Here is a 19,290-nt window from a genome sequence, read left to right as displayed (position 1 = left end):
ATTCTAAAAACAAAAATTCATTCAAGTGATCACCAGTGAACATCATGAGTAGCAAACTCAAAACCTTTGACATAAACCTTTGATTACAGGTGGAAATATGGGTGTTAGAATCAACAGCTACATTGACAATGTGCAAGCATTTACAAAGGACACACACTCCATTTTACAAATATTTCTTTATATCCTGAACATCCGTGTCAAGATTTGCATCGCCACACCACTTTTAGAGCCAGCTCCAGACCAGAAAGCAGAAACTTTTTTGTTTTTAGCCTTAACTGGTTAAGCTTTACTTGTTGCACTCAGAACAGGACTGCATAATGCTCAAACTACATGTACAAGACTGCCAAACTTGCTCCACAATGGTGAGCATTTCAAAATTCTGCTTACCCAGAAAGAGTCCATTGTTCATATCAAGGCTTCTCAATGGTCCAGGTGAAGTAGCAGTTAGGCCTTCTCTCTGGTCTACTACCAATATTCCTGAAGCACGCTGACGTTGCATAGACACTATGTGCCACTCACCATCATTGAATGTCTGATTTGTCAGGATGGATATGGAACCACCACCCAAGTTATAGCTGTTGGGGAAAAAGGTAGTCCACATACAAAAGTGTGAAATGAAGCCCATGCAAAACTACTCTAATGTGCATCAATAAGCTACCACTGGTGTGACAGTTTGTAAGTCAGTGGTGTGACAGTAAGTCTTTGTCCTCAGTCAGTTTGTGCACGTAGTACGCAATATTTTACTCTCTTTGTTTCATAGAATCTCGAACTAAAATTCTGCATACCCACTTGAAATATCCCAGCCCATGGGCCTAACAACACTCAGTTGCAATGTGTACTCCAAGAGGGGTTTGAACCCATCCAGGGGAAATGATAGAGGTGTCTTTGAGCAAGGCATGCTATCTACATGCAAATACTTGTCTCTAACGTTAAACCAACAAAAGTTGGTTTGGTTATTGTTACACTCACGTTTGGTCAATTATCATTAGGAGTTCTTGATATAGTTCAAAAAGCATCAGAGGTGCTTTCTGCACTAACCAACTCATGGTTTAATGTCATGGTTTAAAGGGTAATTCCAAATTAACATTGTGCAGACTGCTAGGCTAGCAGAATGACAAAACAACACAAAGTAAGCAGATCAATGAGGAACTGATACTAGATCACTGGCAAACTGGATCAATGAAACAATGATACTTGGTACCAGATCACTGGCAAACTGATGCTCACTGGATCAATGAAACAATGATACTCGGTGAGCAGATCAATGGCAAACTGATGCTCACTGGATCAATGAAACAATGATACTCGGTGAGCAGATCAATGGCAAACTGATGCTCACTGGATCAATGAAACAATGATACTCGGTGAGCAGATCAATGGCAAACTGATGCTCACTGGATCAATGAAACAATGATACTTGGTACCAGATCACTGGCAAACTGATGCTCACTGGATCAATGAAACAATGATACTCGGTGAGCAGATCAATGGCAAACTGATGCTCACTGGATCAATGAAACAATGATACTCGGTGCCAGATCAATGGCAAACTTATGTTCACTGGATCAATGAAACAATGATACTCGGTGCCAGATCAATGGCAAACTGATACTCACTGGATCAATAAAACAATGACACTCGGTGAGCAGATCAATGGCAAACTGATGTTCACTGGATCAATGAAACAATGATACTCGGTGCCAGATCAATGGCAAACTGATACTCACTGGATCAATAAAACAATGACACTCGGTGAGCAGATCAATGGCAAACTGATGCTCACTGGATCAATGAAACAATGATACCCGGTGAGCAGATCAATGACAAACCAAAATATGTGAAGTTACAGGGTTTTTACAATCCAAGCTAACCTCCACTTCAGCATTCCATTATCAAGACCCAGTGCCATGAAATCACTGGTGGATTTCATGACGTCAGGGCCCACCCAGAATATGAGACCATCTGAACTCCATGTCCGGAATTCCAGCTGAATATTGGTATCCTGTCCACCGACTCTGCAGAGAATCAATCATTAAATGAAACACAAAGAACTACATTATTATGTTGCAGACACAGTAAGGGTGCAGACCACTAATTCAAGTGAGAATTTCTGGCCAGCTCATTAGCATTAAAAGTGCCCACACAGTATCTTTTGAAAAAGGAGACTGTTTGGCCCCCAAAATGGTGAGATTGTGTAAATCGTTGCCGGGATCAACTCCCTGGGTCTTTGAGCTTTCATATGAGAGCAGAAGGGCTACAAACTTCGGTTGAAAAATGGTCCTAAGTGCCCGAGAAAGTTGAGGCTTGCCACTTGAAAAAATGGCTGCACTCAGACTTCGGAAAAATCACTTTTGGGGGGTGATTTTGTTTTGTGGGAATAATTAAAAATGTAATTGGTTAACCCACAAAAAATTGAAAAGAAATTGAAAGATAAGTGACCGGACAAGAATTTCATTTGTGTTTCAGAAATCTCAGGGATGTTGGCGTGAATGTTATTGGGCCCTGAACAGCGCTGATTTTAAACTGTTTTCAATGGAGCTTGAATTAGTGGACTGGACCCATAAGTGCAAGTCTAACGATGCTGAAGTGCATCTTTGCTTCTGTAACTTCATCAATACAGAGTGGTCACTTGTCCAGTCTATATTTATGACCGTCTGCCTCAAATACACAGCACTGCATACAAATGATTTCTAATACATGTACATACATGTACATGTACCATGCATGTGTGTCTACAGTGCATGAGAAAAGCATGAGCCACAACCTGCACAAGTATGCAGTGCACTATAATGATGAGTTTGGAAGCATGAATAAACTGGCAAGTGATAATGGCCTCACACACAGTTCCATTATCAAACTCTAACTTACACATACACTGTATTGAAAGTGGATCCAACAAGGAAGATCAAAGGGATCAAGAGCAAGTGTGAATGCTAAATGGATCAATATTTTCTCATTTGTGTGCAAGGCAATGCTACCTCGACAATTTGAAAACTCCCCAAGTAATACAAATTATCAATAACTTTTTGATCATTTTAGATTCTTATATTTAGTTAACTGGGTTTGTGTTTTCTGTGAAATGTATGGTTTATTTCTGAGGCTAAAAATAAAAAAATGTGCTCCAAAAATTTGCTGTAGTCAGTGTTTGAAGCCATGACATCCAGTAAGGACAGTAACAGCTACATGTAAGTAATTCCAAGGTGGGGCATGGTTTATTTGCAATTAACTTCCCTTCCTTACAGCGCCCCTTCCCGTACCACAGATTTCAGTTTGTACATGGCAACAGAAAACACAGGATAGTTTGGTATAATGACCCAAATTTCAAAGTGATATCCAAGGATGTGACTTCAAGCTTAGGGGAGGGGGAGAAGATTTACCTTTTTAAGATCCAGTCACTAGTGAATCTCAGGTAACTGCTTCCTTGGAATGAAGGCACTTTGACGATTCCATCTATTTCTGCAAAATCATTCAAGAAAAGGAGGAAAAGTTAATGACACTGAAATCAGGACGTAGTCTTTTGTCTGTGTTGTGTCTGATATGCTGGGCATCCAGTAATCAGATATGATAAATTGCAATCTTGTTCAATGTTTTTTAATTTTCGATGGCATGAGTGTAAAGTGAAAAACAAGGAAATCAGCTGATCGGAGGAAAAGTTGCATGCCTGAATAACAATAATAAATTGGCTTTGTCACAGGAAATGCTGAAAAATCTTTAGCTTCTTGTGTTGGAGCTGCAAGCGATGACGTCCTACAGACAAGTTCACTTGTCAAACACTAGAACATTCAACATTCAGCTCAGTGAGTTCATGTGAATATGTTTGGTGTGGGTAAATCAAAAAAGGAACTGGCTTTTCCTACAATGGTTAAATACAACAGCAGTGTGCTACAGTAAAAACATCTTGGAATCTGCCACAGCATTATTGGTGACCGGATTTGACCTGTACAGTACACACGTCATGCAATGCATTAAGCGCCATATTAAATGTTTGTAGTCATGCTTGAAACAGCAGCATTCATATCAGCTGCAACTAGGAGTCCACACTAGGAATATAAGTTTACTGTACATCTGACAAGCACAATACATCATGGGTAACTCACAGTGCAGCTACTTACAAGTCTGAAATTACACGCATTCACATGCACAAATTACATGTCTATAGCAAAGCAACCATTACGCATACATTTGTATTCATGAAATTGTATTTTTGTTGACAGATGCTGTAATTAAGAAGTGTATAGACCATATCTCATGCTTTTAGACCATATCTCATGCTTTTATTTTCAAAAGCACAATTCTCCCAAATATTTTACCTATCTACTGTACTAAATCAGATCCTGAAACAACCTGGCATAATGCTAAATGTATGTCACATAACAACAACTCTCACTGTGTCTTATGTGATGTCCAAGTGCTGAATATGTGTCAGTTGTGCCAGGTTGACATTTCCAATCACTTAATTACAACCAACTTGCAACGAATATACCTACCCTCTTCACAATTAATGCCTTGGAACCACAGTGGGCACTGACAGGAATATGTGGCATGCTGGGCAGCACATTCTCCCCTGTTTTGGCAAGGTTGGCCGATACACGGGTGATCGGCGTTCAAGACATTGACTCCACGGATGGCATCATCAATCAAGTCCAGTGGTTTATCATTAATGATCACCTAAATATTGAAAAAAATTCTATGACAATAAAATGACAGGTGTCATTTGAAACCCTTTAATTTGTGACGACACTATTCCTCAGTGTGCAATGCTTTAGTGCATCTCCTCAATGTGGCACCTACGTGTAGAAGTTCCTTACATATGGAAACCTGGATGGCATAACTTGGGAACCAAACACAACGTGCAGATAAGGGTCTGTACCAATGGCGGTGGAACAATTTTCAAAGTGGGGAGGGCCGCTGTAGAAATCACCAGATATCAGCCAACAGTTGAGGCCATTAAGCCCCATGCCATATTAGGACCTACCAAACGTGAAGGGCCATTAACCCTCCCAGCAGTGGTCCATACAGAAAGTTGAGAATTTTATGACAATTTGACACATGTGCAAAGTACAAGGTAGCAATTCAGAATGATTAAGTTTGGTTTGGTTTGACTCTTCTACTTGTTCTACATTTTGGAGCATTGAAAAGTTATTCAAAAACACATCTATGTACGGCCATGTCTAAATGACTCAACCGCTGCTTGAAATTACACACAACTCTATGGGAATAGGCTGCAACCACTGCATTAGACTTGTAAGACACGGTTTAACTTTTTGTTTGAATTAATTTTGTTCCATTACATACTGTGGAAAATGTCACAAACCATGTCAAACTCATTTTGGGGAAACTCAGTAATGGAGTCTAAGTGCTTTATAATTATGGGTGTGTAAATAGAAGGTCAGAAAAGAGAGGAACTGCATGAGATTTTGCACAGTATTTTGACAATTGGAACAGCATACAACAAAGGCATGAATGAAGAAATCAACTGAGAAAAAATTGCAAGTCTGCAGCTGATGCCTGATGACATTGAAATCACAGCATGCTTCAGAGTTAATGGTTTTAATTTGGAGTTGCAAGACAGGAATCCTGCCAGACGTCATGTTGTTCTTGCAGTAGCTAAGGAAAACCACAGAATCTAGGTTATGTGCAGACAGGATGCTGACTATCATTAAAGGCAAATTCAGGAAACTGTGTATATGAGACTCCAAGGTACTCGATGAGTTTCAGGATTCTCTGGAAGTGTGAACAAATCCAAACAAAATTTATAAAGGTGCACAAAATAAAAGGTGAACACCATGAAGGGATATCAGTTTTCAGCGTCAAAGCTGGAATACCACCACTCACTGGAGGCATCTTTGCAAGTGACTATAGAGAAAAACAAACTACTCAACCTTGACCGAGTTTGTGTTCTCCAGTTTTGTCAAATGACTAAATGCCATCTAAGGCTTGTTAAAATCAAAGAAAAACCCCTTCTGATCCCAAAGGTATTAGGCAAGTAGACTTTTAAAAACTAACAAGTAGATACCCACCTTCTGAATATCACCAACAAATGAGGTTTCTACTTCTGCATTCATGGATATATGTGAAGCATCATCTACCCCACCAATGTAAAGGTCACTACCAAAGGTCAACTGGGTAAAAGCGCCCTCTGACATTCCACTTAGAACACGTCGTTTGTCCACTTGTAGAGTACCATCTCGTGCAGTGCGTGATGCAATGGCAATATGCCACTCATTCAAAGAGATTGGCTCCGATGTTCTGCAAAAACCATTTAAAGGTATTCTAATTTCTTTTTTAGTAAGCAAACACAGGGAACTTATGCGAAAACCAGACATATGAAGTAATTCACAAATTTTTCAAACAATCATGGTTAAAGAAAGAGGGAAGTCAAACTTTGTCCCAACTCTGTTCAATCCATAACTTAATTCATTCATGTATCTTCAATGTGAATTAAAAGCACAACATGACCGGCTCAGCAAAAAGGTGTATTTTTGTTACATTTTTTGCAATTTGAGTTATGCTCACATCCTAAGCTTTCATTTGATATATAATTTATCTCAGTGGCACTTAGCATTACGGGAGTATTTTGCAAATTGCTTATTCATACCATTTCATTTTATCACACATGCTTTTTGAGATGATGCCCTTTAAAAATAATGAACAGAAACATTAAACTTAAATTAGACACGCTCTTGATTTTTCCTCAGCAACAGAGGCTTTCTGGTCAAGCAATTGGCCTCAAAATATTCCAAATATTTTCAAAATATATTTTATTTTTTATATAAATATTCCAAAATATTTTCCCTTGGCACATGGAATGGGCCATTACGTGTTTTTGCATTGCACGACTTAATACACCTTTTTGCAGAGCAGGTCATAAATAGTTTAGGTGTAGTATTAGTTTATTTGCCATCACAAATGGATATTGTTAACATTCAAATTCTGTGACAGAGACTAAGGCATCAAAATTCATGAACCGACTTGAGTTTCGACCTCTGAAATGATATCTGGGTGCGAGACGATCAGTACCATATGATGTAATCTGCACGCATTCTTGCTGGGCCAGCTTGGAATCGCTGTTGCACCACACTGGTGTACATGTATTGTTCCTAGCCTACCGTACCCACTGCAGTGGGTGCAATGTATCAATGACATGTTCATGTATTATTCAGTTCAAAATGGACTTGAATCCGTTCAAAATGGACATCTTCCAATCGATTTTACATAAGGTTGCTTATAATATTAAGTAGTACATGTACATGAATAATTATCTGGTGTTCTGATAGCTGCATGGGATTCTTAACACTTTGAGATTATTCTCTTACTTTTGCACCGACGGCCAACCAAAGTTTTAGCAGTCACTTGTAGGAAAAACGCGACTAGGACGTTAAAAGAGCAGACCCTGCATGTATTTTAGATACAATCGAGTAAATGCATCTTGAATCAATCTCAAAAGTTAGTTCCCATGTGATTGCCCAATTTTTTCTCATTTGGTGACTGTTCCCCTTGTATGTGGGCATTTGGTTAGCTTGTCTGGTTCCTTTCCTTATCTTGCAGATTGGAACAAGGAAGGATTTAGGAGTGGCATCAATCTTCAGCTTTATTATCACGTCAAAGGAGCTGTGTTGTCCAGATTTGAAGCATGATGGCTCAAAGTGGTCATGAAAGTGACCAAACCACTTCATGAGTAGTCTTGACTTTAGCAGTCGAAAGCTTCTATAAATCTTGACTCAGTGGGAAACAGATGCAGATCACACCATCACTCATAGTTCTGCTGCACCCAGCAACGACACACCTTGTTGGCCTAAAAATCATGTTCTAATCTGAAATCTGACAACCTCACATAACTTTTGCAATAACACAGACAGGTTCACACACATGATACAAAGTGATGTAGGTCTCAAGGCAGGTCTTGGTATCAAGACCGGTCTGGAAATCAAATTTTGAAGGTCTTGACTATTTGAAGGTCTTGACTCATAGAACTCAGTCTCGGTCTCGAAGCTTAAGTCTCAAAATCTTGTGGGGTCTCGAGCATACATGACCTTAATATACCATTTGGGAAAAAGCAAAAATCAAATAAATTTATATTATCTCATTTACTTTTGGAAGTCTCAGTAGAAGATGTTATCAATTCTGGGGAACCAAATTAAATAGTCTGGTACCCACATGTCACTGTATTTCTAGTTACAGAAACTGTGGTACTTGGGTACAGTGCACTTTATGGCATGAGGGCACCAAGTTGATCAAATGCTGAAGCAGGACCATGTCGGCACACTCTGCAGTAATAAAGTTTGCTTTAAAAGACCACATCAAATTCCATGACCGGAAGGCTAACAGTTTGAAGCATTCTGCCATCTACAGATTTTGTAAGAAAAAAGTCAGAGAGGACTGGCACAAGTTTGGCTTTTACATGGCATGCACCTCAGCTGAGTTCAAAGGGCAAAGTAAGTGACCTGACTCAGTTGACTTGTTGCATCTTTCCTTCCAATCCTCCATGCTCAATGGATAGGACGTCAAAAGTCTTTTGTTTTTATGTGGATACCAAAGTATCAAAGATGCCAGACATGACTTTATCATTGTTCAGATACTGTTCAAATTTTTTTGGCGCTGTATCCATAAGTAGCAATGTACAGTTCAGTACGACGCCTGCATGTACTTGCAGGTGCACTGAGAAAATACCGTCAATCTTATGCAGCCACGAAGTGTGCACAAGACTGGTTCCCGTCACACCGTGACCAGCAAAAGGTTGCTGTCACACTGTGACAGCATTTAAATTCATTCAGCCTTTATAAAAACTGTTTACACCATTTTTTTTGGGGGGGGGGAAATAAATGTTCTCCGTATATTTTCTCTTGTTCCAGAAACTGGCGATGCTGGCATTTTTTCAAATGTGGACCAGATTAGCGTGCAGCAGTATTGTATCGCTTATCCCTGGAGCGCTTTTGTCCCCGGTAGTAATCCACTTGTGCTGAATGCCAAAACCATGGTATAATCATTCAAATAGCAGATTTCCTCCGCTATTGACAACTGAAAAAATGTTGGCAAATCTCAGCAGCTCGGTCTTTTGTTCCGAGTGCGGTCGTTTGTTACGAGGTCCAGCTCTTTTGTCAGATTTCAGGTAGCCCGGCTATGTGTATAAACCCAAGGAGTCCGGTTCTAGAAACCCCTGCATCAAGTGGTTAAGGTCAAGACTACATCACTGATGATACAGCTTCTGCCCACTGCAGCACAGCCAGCCAGTGCCCTTAGTTTAAAGCACCAACACGGGAATTTATGCACAAAGACACTGGTATTTGTTACTTTACTCGCAGAAATCTTTGATTAATATCTTGTTTGTTTTGATCATTTTCAAAAGGCTTGTCTGACATTCGATGCTGACTTTGGCTATTACATTTGTATGCACCTCTGCTCCGTGCTCCAGAGCTACTGTATTAGAATCATTCCTGGTGAGGCCCATGTGATTCATTTCATGAGTGTACTTCCAGTGAGGAAGTCAGCATACATTTAACAAAATATAGGAATTCCTGTGTTTTTGTTTTCAACTTTATTTTTAGTGTGTAAGTGAAGGCCCAAAATCCAAACACAGAAACATTTTGTGGGACACGCCGCCACATGTTTGAATGGGCTTGAGTCTGGAATGGCCTGGTGTGTGCATCTATGACTGCAAAATCGCTATGCACGACAACCGCTTTACTGAAGACTGTAAGTGGAACTCATCACACTTGTTATTGAGGCATTCCACTGTATCACCTGGTTCTAGTATGAATGGTTCACTTGCTAACCCTTGTTTATACGTTGACTTCAGTAAACTGTGTTAATTTTAATGTAAGTCTCAATCATTTTAACAAACCTTAAAACGGCTGGTCCAGAACCACAGTCAAATCTAAATTCCACATGGCCGTCGGACATGCCCAGTGAGACAAAATCACCTGCCCTCGCAAACTTCTGCCCACTGTAGAGGAGTACACCAGTGGGCTGATGGGGTCGGAAAACAACCTCTATCTCTAGAAAGGACAGGTGGTTCTTGCCAAGACTTTGGTGGACCAGATGGGAGGAACCATTGAAAGATGGGATGTGCAGTAGGACATCTGTGCATCAGTAAAACAAAGAGTATGTTCATTCTATGCAAATTGGAAAGGTAATGTAAATTAGAATTGATCGAAAATTATGTCATCCCACAGACAGGGAAAATTCACATGGCCATTACAAAAGACAGAGTAAGTGGTGATTAAAACTTAAAAAAAATAGGAGGAGCTACAAATTCAATCTCAACAACATTTTAGAAAATTATGTACATGTCCCTGTATTTAAAAAAATATGTAAAGCACTGACTGTTTAAGAAAAATTAGGCTTTTTTTGTCCCTCCAATCAACACTACTTGCATTTCTGGCCTTCATCAGAGGTATAGAATGCCAGTTTTTGTTTCAAAATTTAAAAGCCATGGACTAGCATTCCTGTAAATGTGTAACCTTTGTAAACATACATTATTGCCATCTGCAGGGCAGAATGTTTACAAACTGAGCTTAAATTAAAATCCTATGTTGGACCACTCAAATGAACTGTGTTCTTTTTGGTTAACGACAACTTCTGGGCAGTTTCTCAGATTTTTTAATCAACATGAAAAACACTGTACAATTTTTGTAGCTGTTATTCAATCTAACCTAATTTTTTAGATGTAGAGGCTTAGCACTGTAATTCATGTCAGATCATCTTAAGGACATCTTTTTTATAGCCTTTCCCTCAAAATTATTCTTATTCCCAAATGGCATTACATGTACATAAATAAATTTTTATTTTAATAAGAAGGGCTGCTTTTCTCAGAAAAACATCAACAAAAAATGATCTACTATAATGACACTGCTGCATATACATGTATGGCAAGTGTAATGCACTCTTAATACTCGTCAGTCTGCATGAGTCAACAGATCATGGCTCCAAATTCAATTTGATTGTGGTTAAATTGATAAATGGCCTAACCACATCACCAGTGGAGGGACGGAGAGGGGGATCCAGCAGGCTAGTCCTGATTGGATTACTTACCCTTTTCGCAGGTGGGTCCTGCCGTGCCTAATGGGCAGAGGCACAGGTAACGACTAGCTGACTGGGCCACACATGAACCACCATTGCTGCACATACCCTCATCACATAGGCCGCTGCTACATTCCCCTACCAGTACACAAACAAGACTTCTCAATCACTTGTGTTTCAAAGCTCATATATATGTAGGTATTTTCTGAATAAATTATGAACTGTACAATCACTTGCAATTACATGTACCAGCTGGCTTTCAAGTGAAAGGCTCATAAAATCAGGCAGAATTGATAACAATGAAAAAAAGAAAACAACATGACAAGATATTGATAGCGATGGTAAAAAATTAAAGCCCTTTGAAAGGCTATTTTGCATTGTTATGATTTCTTATTGACAGGTTTTTTTTTGAGGAAAGAAAGAATATGCAAAAAAGGCACATCTTGGGTACCTTTGGAAGCAGTGTACATGTAACAATACACAATCATCTGTACTATTACATTAACCCTAACCCACCTCAATCCTCCAAAATCCTCCAGGTGGTTTTGGAGGATTTTGGAGAATTCAGGATGAATGATGATTTGAACATTGGAGGATTCTGGAGGATTGAGGATGAATGGTGATTGAAGCATGGAGGATTTTGGAGGATTGAGGATGAATGGTGATTGAAGCATGGAGGATTTTGGAGGATTGAGGATGAATGGTGAATGAAATACTAAAAATCAGTCACGTAGTGGTGCATATGGCGACACATTATACAGTTTACAATATACATGTACCCATGGATAATGTGTTCCATTGTTCACTGCTGCTAGTCATAAATTACACAATCCTCAACTGCAGTGTGTTAAAACAAAGCCGCACGCCTGCATTGTTTATTAAAAAGTAAAGCTGTTAGCCAACTCTACAAAAATCTAACTTCAGCCCAGCAACCAACCTGATGTGCCCCCCTCACAAAAAACCCAAAGAAGAACCACGGAGGATTTTGGAGGATTGAAGGTTTCAGGTACCTTTCATTTTGTGCATAAGCCAAAAAATGGAGGATTTTGGAGGACTGAGGATGAATGCAGTTTTTAAAGTTGGGCAATTGGAGGATTTTGGAGGATTGAGGATGTACCCTGGTAAAAAGGCCCTTAGAGTGGGTTAGGGTAAATAGAAAAACGACGTCTCTGCATTCCGGAACACGTCAGGGGAAAACATTGCAAGCATTTTGTACAGTACTGCAACCAGATACAAAAGAATATATAACCACAAAGGAACAATAAACAGCACAACACCGAGCTGATTGATTTCTGTCTTTCCTTTCCCTACAAGTGTGAGAACCTACACATGTATTATGCAACTCAAATTTCTCAGTTCTTTACATAACTCCTCATGTGCTTGTGTACAATAAGAAAGTAACAACCTGTGTCAACCAGTCTTAATGAAAATTGTCAGGTATCTGAGCAAACCCTGAACTCCCGCACAAGTTGAGTAAATATCAGCAGCAGTGAAATGGTGTGATTTTATTTCATCTCTTAACCACTGTTTGCCATTCAGACTCCCCAGCGACATTCCTCTGTTGAGGAACAGTCCTGATCCTTAAAATTACAGTCTGTAAATCAAACATTATTGCACTTGTCTCCTTTCCCAAGGTCTCACTCTTTCCAGACAATCAAATATAATTCATTATACGTTTAGAAGCTCCACAAGCAAGGAGCCGACAGCACTAATGATCCATGCATCAAATACCCAGCTTCTTTTTTTTCCATTGGGTGTACAGTACTTTTTGATCACTGAATGGAAATACATGCATGAATCATTTAACCATTTATGAGAATCTTGACATAAAGGCACAGGGTATTGCCCTGACAATAACATCAATGATTACCTGCAAAATAAAATTAAAATGAATCTGCACTTTGTATGAGTGATTGGTGCAGAGGTGAGTATGACAGGGCAATCGTTCACACAGAACTCTGCTTAACTACAAGTTACTCAAGGTGTACATGTAGCACAGTGTTCAACAAAACTACACTCTAAATGAAAAACCAATAGAAACCTTCCCCTCCCCCAAACTGCCGTGATCATGAGGACATTTCCCATCTTCTTCTTGAAACATACATGTACACACAAAAACAAACTGCATTTGTTTTACACAGAACTGCATTAGCAATTTTTTCTTCATCCTACAAAACAGCTTGTCTAGTCTTGTAACAGTAGTGAAACACTAAAACAATCATGCAATGAGTGGATAAAATGACTGATAAAACTTGCACACCATTAAAATGAGCATCCTCATGCAATACATGTTATATAGAATCCTATTCTAAAATACAACCAAACATTTCATGGACAAAAAAGAAGTAACCCAACTCTAGGTTCCTTTGAGTTCTCCCTTTGAAATATTTCTTCTACTTTTAATGATTCATAAAATCATGTTATTTCTTGACCTGTTTTGAGAAGCGGTATAATGCATCAGGCCAAACACATCAGTCACTTTGACTTGAGTAAGGAATGCACTCTGTTTACTTCAGTGGCGGCATAATGATACAGTCCACTGATTTCTCCTTCCTGTAAATTTCCATCTTAAATGTCAGGCACAGTGAAATTTTTAATGTAGTGGTACATGGATCATATTACAGGATCTTAGACAAAGCCAGGTCCCCATCAGTCAGTAATTTGACACTGGCAAACTCCAAAGGAGGAAATGATGCTATAGACCTCACATTACAAGCTCCTTGAGAGATGGTGCATGCCAATTTGTTGGCTGCTTGTAACAATCAGCATCTTCATGATCACCAAGTAGAAACATGCACTCAATCACACTTCATGATGGACTTTTAATTCTGTGTGGTTCTTTGAAACAATTTAAGCACTCCCTCATTTAAAAAAAATGCAGTTGTCCACAAGGTACAACGTACATGTACATGTATCATAGCCTCTCAACATTTCATTTTCCCTCCTACTTGGGGTCCACCACCTTCTGTTGTATTTGCTCTCTGGTCTTTTCCTCCCTCACATCAATTTGTGCCTTAACCACGCCCCTTTCACACAATCCCCTTTACCCCTTTATCCAGCCACTAGCTTCTCACCTCTTCCCTTAGCCTTTCTGCATTCGTTTGTCCTTGTCTACTTCTCATTTTGCCTGTGAGGATTCTGCTAGGATCGAAACATCAGGCCCTCCTACTTTTTTGAAATTTAAGTTTGTATTGGAAAAATCACCCTAAAATGTATGTGCACATACCTTGAAATTGTGACATAAGCTGGGAACTTTGTCAGAAACAGAAAAATCATATACTAGTAAATCCAAGGAGATACTGCACTGGTCTGTAGCCAAAAGTAATATGTATAAGTATATATAACTCAAGATGTCCTTCAGAGTGAAAGGGTGGCACTTTCTCACGCTTTCTTGAACTTCCTTGACATGTACATGTAGAATATAGACTTATTTGTTAAGCAAACTGAAAAACCATGCCATGAAATGATCCTTCCTTCTTTTACCTCAGGTGTTTGCACTTTTCCCATCAATTCATCTTGTCCTTGGTTTAATATGCTACATTGAATGTACATATGCTTCAACAAACCAAAAAGCTGGCTTCTGTGAACACTTTTCCTGAAAGTTGCCAAGGGCGCTGCATCATTTCCCAGGGGCACTGTACTATTTTATATTTTAAAGGACAAACTACTACGGTACCTGGTACACTTCATGTACACTACATGTACGAGCTTGCCACTGCAACAAAAAACTCATGTCAGTCACTGAGTGAACCTTACCTTGACAGTTGCTACTATAAGAAAGCAAACAGCCTGCCATTTTGGGGGCCACATTTGAATTCAAACTTTGAGTTAGTGTATGACATGTGGTGCATTGCCATGTGTACCAACCTGCAACAGAAAGCCAACAAGCCACACATGCGTAATTTCAGAATTTTGAGGTCCATTTTTTTTCATGTCCCTGTTACATCTGACATATAACTTTTTAAGTTCAGAACACATTTTCTGATTTCCAAGAGTGATGTATTAATGCAAATTACCTGCCAAACAAACAGCAATAATTTGAAAACAATTCTGGGGATATTTCCATATCAAATAACAAAGGTCAGATGGAGACCCCAAAAATCATACTTTTGAACCCCTAATTTCTGGAATCACCCACATACATGTACATAATTTTTTAAGCAGTATTTTATCAATATTTTTGATATGTACATAAATTTTTCAAGCAGTACATAAATTTTCAAGCAATACATAAATTTTTTAAAGCAGTATTTGTGAAAATCTGGGGAAAATGGTAAAAATTTACAAAATGCTCAAATATACCGCATGTGGGTAAACTTGTGCATCACATGTGCTTAAATGAGCTAGACCACAAGCACAGTCAGTTTTTGAGAACTATGTTTTTAATGCAACTTCTATGAATCTGTTTAACCAACCAGACCACAGACATTATATCTTTAAAGGTAACATCCACTTTCATAACATAGAAGTACAATTAGTTTGTGGTTGTCAGGTGAAGATCTCACACACTTTATGATGGGATAACAACAGCAACAAAGGTAAAGGATATCTCTGGATCATAGATACATGTACACGGTATGTGTACGTGCATAAGCACAAGTACAGCTGTACCAGTAACATGGGTCCTGTGAGTATTTGGAACACTTTCCCACATGGAATTACAATCTCCAAATTTCTTATTTTTCCCAGGGGATCCATGACGAGGCAGACATGCTGACATTTGGCTCTGTTGCAGATTTCCACATCCTACAGTATATGCTTCAGCCTGCTAAAGAGTTCCAAGCCTTACCTTGGTAATATCACCTCAAAGGTTAACCCTACAACTCCCTTTGCTAGGAACCTTCAAACTTCCCTAAAATCTTCCATATTTTTATTCTTTGTACATGTACAGTACATGTACATTATGTGCAACATTGTACCATGGTAGTGGCTGTGTTCAACTTCCCAAACCTTCATGGTAATTTTGAAGGGGGACGTGGTTGCCCACACAGTTGTGAACCATAGAAGCATTCAAGTTTAAAAAAGGAAAAAAGACAAGTGTTGCCTAATTTTAAAAGTTCATGACGAGGAACTAAAGTGGCCATTTGATCGTGAAGAGCTACTGGAAGGAAGTCATACCAATGTCAATTGATGACCATTCCGGAAATGATTACAACTCATCTGTTTACGGATTTCCACTGGTGATGGTCACAAAATCTAAGCCTGCACATAATTATATCAACCAAATAAACGAATATGAGCATATATAACGTTATAAGAGGTAACCAGCAAAATCAAATTGGGCATGCAGTAACAACACGTAACAAATGGTGTTTGAGTGACTTGATTATAGAAAGAGCCATGCTCATGCTATGTACATGTTTATTTGGAAAAACGTGCAAGTTAACACAGAAATGTCGGTTGTTATGTACAGGTGTATATGCACATGAGTGCACAGCATTGAACTGGCTGTCGACGTATTTCCTGAATGGAACTTGATGGAAGTATACAGTCGACTCTCATTAATACGAGGGCCTTAAGTGAAAAGTCAAATAATTTTTGGATGTTATTCATCCTCATCTTCTGGCCGTGCACTGTTACGCTGATGATACACAATTGTACCTTTCCTTTAAGCTGGGTAATTCACTTAATCAAGATGCAGCTGTCTTTAGAAAGTTATATATTGGATATTCGTGAATGGTTATGTCATGATAGGTTGATGTTAAATACTGATAAAACTGAATTCTTGGTTTTAGGGACCAAAAAAACAATTGGAAAAAGTTCATATTCCTCAAATTTCAGTTGGAATGTCTAATATCAAACCTGCGAAATCTGTTAGAAATTTAGGGGTTTTGTTTGATTAGAAATTAACAATGGATGAACAGATAAATAAGGTATGCTCCACTGGTTTTTATTATTTGCATAATCTCAGGCGGATTAGTAAGCATCTGAGTCAACAGTCTCTTATTACCTTGACTCATGCTTTTATTACCAGTTAATTGGATTATTGTAACAGTTGGTATTGTGGGTTACCTAAAGCACAACTTGCCAAGCATCAACGCATTCAAAATGCTGCAGCCAGATTGGTTACACATAACAATAGATTTTGTCATATTACTCCTTTCTTAGAGGAATTACATTGGTTGCCAGTTGAATTTCGAATTCAGTTTAAAATATTACTGATTGTTTTTAAATGCATTTACTGTCTTGCACCGGGTTATTTGACTGATCTCGATATTCTTAGGACACCATCTCGGTATAATTTAAGATCATCCAATCAACTGTTGTTGGAATATCCGAGAGGCAAACGTTTGGCAACTTTGGGCAGTCGGTCATTTTTAGTTGCAGCACCACAGCTGAGGAATGTGCTTCCTGCTGATGTTAGGGATGCGGATTGTATGACGTCATTTAAAACTAAGTTCAAACACATTCGTTTAGGCAAGCTTTTCTTTCAAGGAATGTCTATTTATGGTCTATTTGAGTTTGAGTTGTTTGTGTCTTGGAGGGGCTTTTTTATGTATGGTGATATTTAGTTGTATAGTTTTTAAAATTTATATTTTTAGTCAATTATTAATTGTGAACAGTAATAATTGTTAAATGTGATTTTAGTCGAGCAATTTTATCTTTGTAATGCGCTTTTGAACACTAGTGGAAAGAGCGCAATATAAGTGCATTATTATATATTATTATTAAAGTATTTTCCCCACTCGTATGTGTAGTTTGTCAATTGTACTCCTGTTGACAGGTAGTGATTTTGCTTTCAAAACAATTCGAACGTATTCTTTATGAAAGTGGAATCTACCAGTTCATGTACATCTGTGATGAATAAAGAAGTGTTGTAATAAAACTTGTATGATAATTGAGAAGATCAAAGAAAAATGAGTACAGGTAAAATGTAACGTGGGGCAAACAGACTCATCACCAATCACTGTCAAAGCAATAAACCTGCACCATCGTGGTCGATGCTGCAAGAGAATGTGCAAATACGTATATTAACATTTTATTTGGTGACTGACTGCAAAGATGCAACTTTATATACATGTACATACATAGAGAAGGAAACCAGTGAATTTTGGGGTGGGCAGTAGAGGGTGTACAGAACTTGAACGTGTAACTTTGACTTCAAGAGAGACCTTTATGGGTAAAAGCTGGAAAAAGCGCTTGTCTTAACAAAAATCTGGTATTAACCAAGCTTGCATTAAAGATGTTTTTCCTCATAAGAATGTACCCACTTAGGTCGTAACTTAGGTCGTTTCACTACACAAGCAATACCTTATGTGTAAGCATTGCGGGAACCAGTGACAGTATGGAAATAAAGTTTTACAAGTCTTCGAAATATTTTGCCATTTTAAATGGAGTAATCAATTACAAGTTTGTAGTCAATAATAAAAAGAACACTATTAAAAGTGACCATAAAAGTGACAATAGCATGCTTGAATTGTTTGTAATAATATATTAAATAAATGAACAAACAAAACCAATTGTGCACACTATTGCGTGCCGCACATTGGCACAGGCTGACATGACCGTGCTGGTACAGCACTGTTTGCATGTGTGAGTAGTGTTGGAGGGCAAAGATTTTACTCAAATTTCTGATTTGTGCAAGCAAATTTTGAACTTGGGCAAGCTCTTAACAGGGTTCCTGCACCTAAAGGACAAATAAATTCCATGACGTTCCATGACCAAATTATGAAAATCATGACCAAATAACGCAATTTCTTGGACTCTCCCGACTTTTAGAGTTGCAAATAAAATCATATATTTTATGCACTTATATCTAGTAACAGAAATTAAATACTGTGTTTGAAAAATTCCTTAAGTTTGCCATGACTTTAGTCATTTTTACAAATTTCCATGACTTTTTCATGACTTTTCCAGGCTGCGGGAACCCTGTCTTAGATTTATATGGAGACCAAATTAGTAATTTGCCCCTTTCCAAAGATGCGCCCGGCGAATTAGCGTGCCACCAACCAGTTGAACCATTCATGCAAGAGCTGCATGTGCATATCGCAATGCCTGCCACGCCGTTTATTGATCGCTTTGGGGGTAAAATACTGACCAACGACGGGATTTTCTTTTTTCAGAAAACATATGCATAAAAGCGTATAACGACAGGAAAAGTGGAAATTTCCCACCAAAATCGAAAAGGTTGGGAGGTCTGAATTATGCCCTCAAAATCTGCAGTTTTTGTGAGTATTATTAAGGAAAAAGATTTTGAAGGCCCAAACTGTGACTCAACCAAAGTGAACAGTAGGAGTGCTTGTCCAAAGTCCATTCATTTTTCCTTGGAAC

General features: G+C 38.6%; 1 protein-coding gene across 1 annotated transcript in view; it reads right to left on the bottom strand.

Moving 5' to 3' along the window:
- The window catches only part of LOC110980152 (pikachurin-like), an 85,363-nt gene that overhangs the window by 5,583 nt on the left and 60,490 nt on the right, over positions 1-19,290 (bottom strand). The window contains exons 7-13 of the mRNA XM_087144559.1: positions 11,032-11,157; positions 9,842-10,079; positions 6,021-6,249; positions 4,488-4,668; positions 3,378-3,456; positions 1,872-2,015; positions 388-575 (exon numbers count right to left, since the gene is read on the bottom strand). Of these exons, the coding sequence (XP_087000685.1) occupies positions 388-575; positions 1,872-2,015; positions 3,378-3,456; positions 4,488-4,668; positions 6,021-6,249; positions 9,842-10,079; positions 11,032-11,157 (1,185 nt within the window). The remainder of the gene's footprint in view (positions 1-387; positions 576-1,871; positions 2,016-3,377; positions 3,457-4,487; positions 4,669-6,020; positions 6,250-9,841; positions 10,080-11,031; positions 11,158-19,290) is intronic.

Source organism: Acanthaster planci, linkage group LG12 (genome assembly GCF_054643075.1).
Source record: "Acanthaster planci isolate LZ-2023a linkage group LG12, COTS_SCS, whole genome shotgun sequence".
Classification (NCBI taxonomy): Eukaryota; Metazoa; Echinodermata; class Asteroidea; order Valvatida; family Acanthasteridae; genus Acanthaster; species Acanthaster planci.
Note: the sequence above shows the minus strand (reverse complement) of the source record. Positions and strands in the feature narration are given on the sequence as shown.